The 6,065-nt window shown below is 41.4% G+C and overlaps 1 protein-coding gene across 1 annotated transcript in view; it reads left to right on the top strand.

Moving 5' to 3' along the window:
• The first annotated feature begins 413 nt into the window (after positions 1–413).
• Positions 414–6,065, top strand: part of mccc2 (methylcrotonoyl-CoA carboxylase 2 (beta)) — a 45,283-nt gene continuing 39,631 nt past the window's right edge. Inside the window, exon 1 of the mRNA XM_034170985.1 lies at positions 414–636. Coding sequence (XP_034026876.1) covers positions 493–636 — 144 coding nt within the window. The 5' untranslated portion in view covers positions 414–492. The remainder of the gene's footprint in view (positions 637–6,065) is intronic.

Genomic DNA, 6,065 nt, shown 5'->3' with positions numbered 1-6,065 from the left:
TTTCATTTCAAGATCGTGGTAAGGAAAAAAAAAAATATCATACTTGGGGTTTCATTAAGGTGAAAAAAAAAATGCATTTAATCACATGCTCACGAATGTTTTCATGCAGTTATGACACACGACATGGATTTGTGTCAAAGAAATAGACATTTTATACTCTATACTTTGCATTATATTAATTGTTCTTAAACGCTTCTGCAAAACCTATATATCAACTGAAACGAAGTAGTAAAATTATTATTACGTAGAGATAGAACGTGGTTCCCATCAGGGAAGAATAATTGACAAATGACTGGGAATCGAATTCAAACCCACACAATATGTTCTAGCAGATGAGATAATAAAAAGAATAAACTGTTGAAGCTGTAGTAACAATGCATAGACAGACGAGGGCAGCAAAGCACTAGTGTAACCTGCAGACTACGGTAGTAGAAGAAGACGCAGGTTAGCAAAGATCCAAGAGAAAGCCAAACTTCACGTTACTATTTACAAATGAGCAGCAAAATGCTCGTTCAGAAAGTCAGGCCGTGGCTGCTTCGCTACAGGAGTTTACCTTTGGCTAACATAAGACCTTATTACGCTGATAAAGTTTGTCGTCTCGGCTCTCAGCCTGACACACACTCAGCTGAATATCAGGTAGGTTGTCCTGCTGCTAATGTCAGCTTGCCTCACAAACCTACATCTGGACTCTTTTACAATCAGGGTACATAAGTGGATTTTAAAGATAAAGTTTGGTGTAATGACAAGGTGGACATGAACAACAAAGTTTAGTTTGCCATGCATGAATAACTACTGGTCTATCAGCAGCAATGGTCATTTGCTTTGATATCCCCATTTGTTTACCAGTTGAACTGTAATTATACCAGTTTTTACCAAAATATCTGTTATTTCCATGATGTCTAATTTTAATGGGCTGCCAGAACTATTTATTTAGTAGCTAACTACTAAATGGACTAATCTCCCTATCCAAGCCATTGGATAGGGAGATTAGTCCCTATCGCAAAAAACCTTATCACAACTATAAAAAAAGGGGAGGGCCAAAGGTCAAAAGGTCAAAGGTCAAGGGGGGAAACAGGAAGTACAAGGGGTGGTGGGTATAGGGATATAGGCAAAGGCAAACCAATTCCAGCTGGAATGAATAAATTATTAAATAATGTTCACTTTTTATTTACAAAGTGATGTAATAGTGTAAAATAAAGAAGAAATACTTATTTTATGGTGCATTCAACTTTTATTGAATATTGGAGAGTTTACATGATAGGAAAGATAAGAATCAACAATAAATCAACATTTGCATTGTAAAATCAATAAAAATTGTTTTTTGGATGATTCTGGAAGATTGCGTGCGTCAGCTGATTGAATTTGTCGTCAGTGCTGATGCCTCCGTTGCCATGTAGCTGCATGCCTTTGTTTTCATACCACAGGTTAGTGATGTATCCAGGTTTGTTGAATTTCAGTTTGAGTTTGAGGTAAAGATCCAGGCGAAACTCGCAGCTTGTGTCTAGTCAACTGTCATCGTTGACCCAGTGTGGTTGAACACGGTACAGCAGTTGTGGTGGTCTTTCTTTACATATCACTGAGCCGAATTTAGTAATGGCACCAGGTAGATATCCGGATGGATACTGGGTCCAGATGGGTCGGCTGTAAGCTGGAGAGGCTTTGGCACGTAAGGCACCAAATGTATAAGGAACTGGCATGTTATACATCCAGCCTGATCCTGATCGATCAGGATTGGACTTGAAACAGGCATTCAAAAATAAAATGTCTTGTCTGTCAAAAATGTCCTTTCATTTATTTAGTAGGTGACCACTAAATGGACTAATTTCCCTATCAAAGCCTACTGTATAACAATCTAACTCCCAGGATCATTGGACTTGAAACAGGCATTCAAAAATAAAATGTGTTGTCTATCAAAAAATGTCCTTTCCGGAAATCGAGTGCATTTCAGATTCAAGCATCGGTGTTATGTGAATAATAATTTTTTGTTTGAAAGCGGTAATCACTATCTGTGATGCCACAAAAGGATGTGTACCTAATTTGCTCCAATGCTTTTAATATTTGGGTGTAACGCTCCGTCAAAAACTGTTCTCTCCAGAAATGCTTATAGTCCATCACTATTTCAGAATGCTGAAACAGAACTGCAGTTGTATATACTCTGAGTACATACTTACCATCAACTGTTTTTAGTAGATAGTATATGGGTAGATTGCACTAATCCGGAAAGTATAGCAGATTATATCTGTGAGCCCATATATGCAAACATCTGACAAGTCTGAAACTATGGGAATTTAAGTAGCCCAGTCAGCAGCTAGATATGGATGAATAACTTCACCAAAGTAAACACTTTGATTTTTTTTTGGTGCCAGTGACACATACTTGTGTACCCTGACTGTGAAACAGCCCATCTGAAGAAGTGGTTCAGATAATAGTATTGATTGACTGATTGAAATTATTTGTATAAGCATATACAATACATGTAAATGCAGAGTAACACAATAAACTGAAATTCACTTGTTTCCATTGTGGCCCAGAAATATCACAGACTCATACAGCAAGAGAAATAGATTCTAAATGTATATAAATTCAAGATTAATATAAAAATATGATTATTTACACAATAATAATATATTTACACATTTTAGGTGAGATATTTCCACATTTTACACAAATGTTAAATTGTATATTAAAATAAAACTGCTAAAAAAACAAATGTGGGTCATTCTGTAAATTTTCTATTTTTGATACAAGTGTTGTTTTACCCTTCTTTTAGAACCAGCTAAATTATTTGATGTCTGTATTTGACTAGGTAGGCTGTTTAGTAAATCACACTGTAATACAGGCATATCGTTGACAAGCATTAAGAATGAGGTTTATTCTTTTAATGAGCTATGGTGGAGCTAAAGGTCAAGGCCAGAGTTTGAATCTGAGTTTATAGTTTGTTTCTCATGGTTGTGGCTAGATCGGCGTAGCATGTTGTTTAAATGTTCATAAATGGAAGTCATGATGAACATGTGTTGCTTTTTGTTGACCGGTTGAGATGTCTGGGGGCGGGTGCTACTGGAGTGGATTCTGTGGTCCAGGGATGGAGTTTTGAGTTGTGCAGGAGAACATCAGATTCCCTGAGTGTATTCACTGTGTTGTTGGTGGCTGTTCTGGTGGCAGTCCAATGGACATCGCAGATTTGACATCGTGGAGTGTTGGTGTGCAGTGACTCTGTGTTGGCTGTCGGTGGTGTTGGGATGGGTTTGTCTGATGTCGCGGATTAAAACTGCTCTCCAGTCATCTATCTCAGCAACAGATCTCTGAAGCTTTTGTACAACAATCATTTCCACATAAATTCATCATTATTTAATAACAAATTACAGAAAGTCCTAAAAATCACCTGAGATGAATGAAATCTGGCACATCTGACAGTCTACACCCAAACAGATCAAACGGAATAATGTGATTATTAACCATCAGATGACAAAGTTAAACCTCTTAAATCATTCTAAAGTCAGTTTTAAGCAGAAACAAGGCGATAATCGGTTAATCGCTGCTGATGCTCCAAAATGATGCATGTATAGTGAAGGCAGGGGGACTGATCAGACAGGGGGAATGATCAGACCGCAACACCGGGAATCGGCAGGACCTTATTTGTGACATTCTCTTGGTAATTGGGGATGTGGCAGGGAAGGGGGTTGAGATGGCTTTGATGTGGGTGCCAGCGTATGTTTTGGTGTCCCGGCAGATGAGAGTGGATTGATTGGTCAAAAAGGCTGTGACGGATGAGGGTATGGACATCTGTGTCAAGTTTTCCGCGGCGGGGGCCAGGTGTATTGTCTGGAGGGAAATTGAGTTGCAATGGCGAGAATGGTGGGAGCAGGAGACTACGGTTGGACATTTTTTTTCAATGGCTGGTGGAGTGACGGATTTAGTGTAGTTGTGGAGGAAGGGGGTGAAGAAGGATGGACGAGGTTACTGTTGCTGGACTGAGAGTTGGTCATGCTTTCTTGAGTGGTGCTCTCTTCCTCCTGGGAGAACATCAGGATGGACTATGTTTGGAATGTCACCGGCCAGGGACAGCGCAGCATGTTCTTATGTATTGTGAATGTTCCGGAGGGGGGCAAGAGCTTCTCTCTGAGTTTAGAGGGCTGGACCTGAGGGAGGGTTCTGTAGGGGGTATTTTGGACATGGGGGCGGGTGAGAGGGGAAAGTGTTGGCTTTTTGGGTACTTGGGTGACGCTGGACTCTTCGGGAGGGTTTAGTGCTGCTATAACAGGCTGATGCAGAAGTGGCAGCAATGCACCAATAAGGTTGCCGGTTACCGTTAAACGCCATAGAAGAAGAAGATGGAAGGAACAGTGGCGTGTGTCCACAGAGCGCAGACTCAATCTCCCCTGCAGTTCATTGCGTTGGGCGACAGGGATCGGACAAGGAGACCTTTTTCCGGGAGTGTTGGTGTGGAGCAGAGATGACAGGAAGTGACGTGAGAGATGTGAGCGAGGTGGACATGGTGATAGAGATGTGAAAGAAACAAGCAGTGTAGATTGGTACACACGGAAACATAAAAAGCAAAAATGTTACAGCAGTCTATCTACCCTGGACTTAGTCATCACAAACTCTACCTGTTCAACATCTCTCTGTCGATGATATGGGTTTGTCTGATCATAAGATTATCTACATGGAGCTTCCCTGCCAGCACAGTATTACCAAACCAAAGCGAGAGATTTCTTTCAGAAATCTGTAAAATATCAATCTTGAACTGTTAGCAGCGGATTTTAGGAATTTCATTTCTGTCTCGCTCTCAGCGTCAGTCAATGCCATGGATTTTTGTAACACCAGCCTCTCGAACATTTTGGACTGTCACGCTCCTGTTAAAGAGAGGACAGTTTCCTTCACATACTCGGCTCCATGTTTCACCCCTGAGTGGATAAAAAATAAAGGCATCTCGTCGAGCACTTGAGAGACCCTTTTTAGCTTCAGGCCTGCTGGTTCACAAGCTAGCTTATCGCGAGCACTGCAAGACTCATGCTAGGTGTCCCCATGAATCAAGATCCCTTTTTTACTCAACAATAATCTCAAATAACCGTGATAATTCAAAAATACTTTTTTTCCCAGCATCACTCATCTCCTCCAACCCAGAGCACCATCTTTCACTGATCCCACCAGTGACCTTTGTAATAAATTCATCTTCTTTTTTCAAAACATGGTTCAAACAACACAATCTGCCCTTCCACATCCATCCCGGCTGCCAGTCCACAGTCTGGGGAATCCTACCCCCTTTTTATCTTTTCCTGTGGTTTGTGGAAGGGAAGTTGAGGCCAGGGTCAGAGTCATGAAACCCTCCACCTGTACTCTCAACCCCTTCCCAGCAGCTCTAATTAAGGCAAACATTGCCATTCCCATTCCCCTAGACCAGAGGTCCGAAACCGTTCCAGAAAGGTCCGAGAGGGTGCAGCTTTTCTGTGCAACCACCCACTCCAGCAGGTGATTTCACTGATTAACATCACTTTAAGCAGGTGAAATCAGTTAATCAATTAAATCACGTGCTGGAGTGGGTGGTTGCACAGAAAAACCTGCACCCTCTCTGCCCTTTCTGGAACCGGTTTAAGACCTCTGCCCTAGACCCATTGATTGTGCAGCTAAGGCTAAGGTATCATTAGCTGATTAAACTGGTGCACTAAACACCATAGAAGAAGAGAGGGTGCGCTTGATTTTATTCACAGGTACATTTTGAGAAGCAATGCATGGCCCAAGCGGGCCAACCCTGTAACGAAAATAAAGGTTTCAAAATGGTTTTGAAAATGAATCCCCAAGATTTTCATAATAAAGGATGCACATCATTGTGCCATGTGCAAGCCATATCCAAAAGTTGAGGTTGATCTGACAGACAGTCAGAGAGATATGCGAGCCACACACACACACACACACACACACACACACACACACACACACACACACACACACACACACACACACACACACACACACACACACACACACACACACACACACACACACACACACATTTCTTGCTTTATAGATAGATGCTACAGAATGCACACTGCTTTAGCCATTCTGTA

This window comes from Thalassophryne amazonica, chromosome 5 (genome assembly GCF_902500255.1).
Source record: "Thalassophryne amazonica chromosome 5, fThaAma1.1, whole genome shotgun sequence".
NCBI classification, from domain to species: domain Eukaryota; kingdom Metazoa; phylum Chordata; class Actinopteri; order Batrachoidiformes; family Batrachoididae; genus Thalassophryne; species Thalassophryne amazonica.
This window is presented reverse-complemented; position numbering and strand designations above follow the sequence as displayed.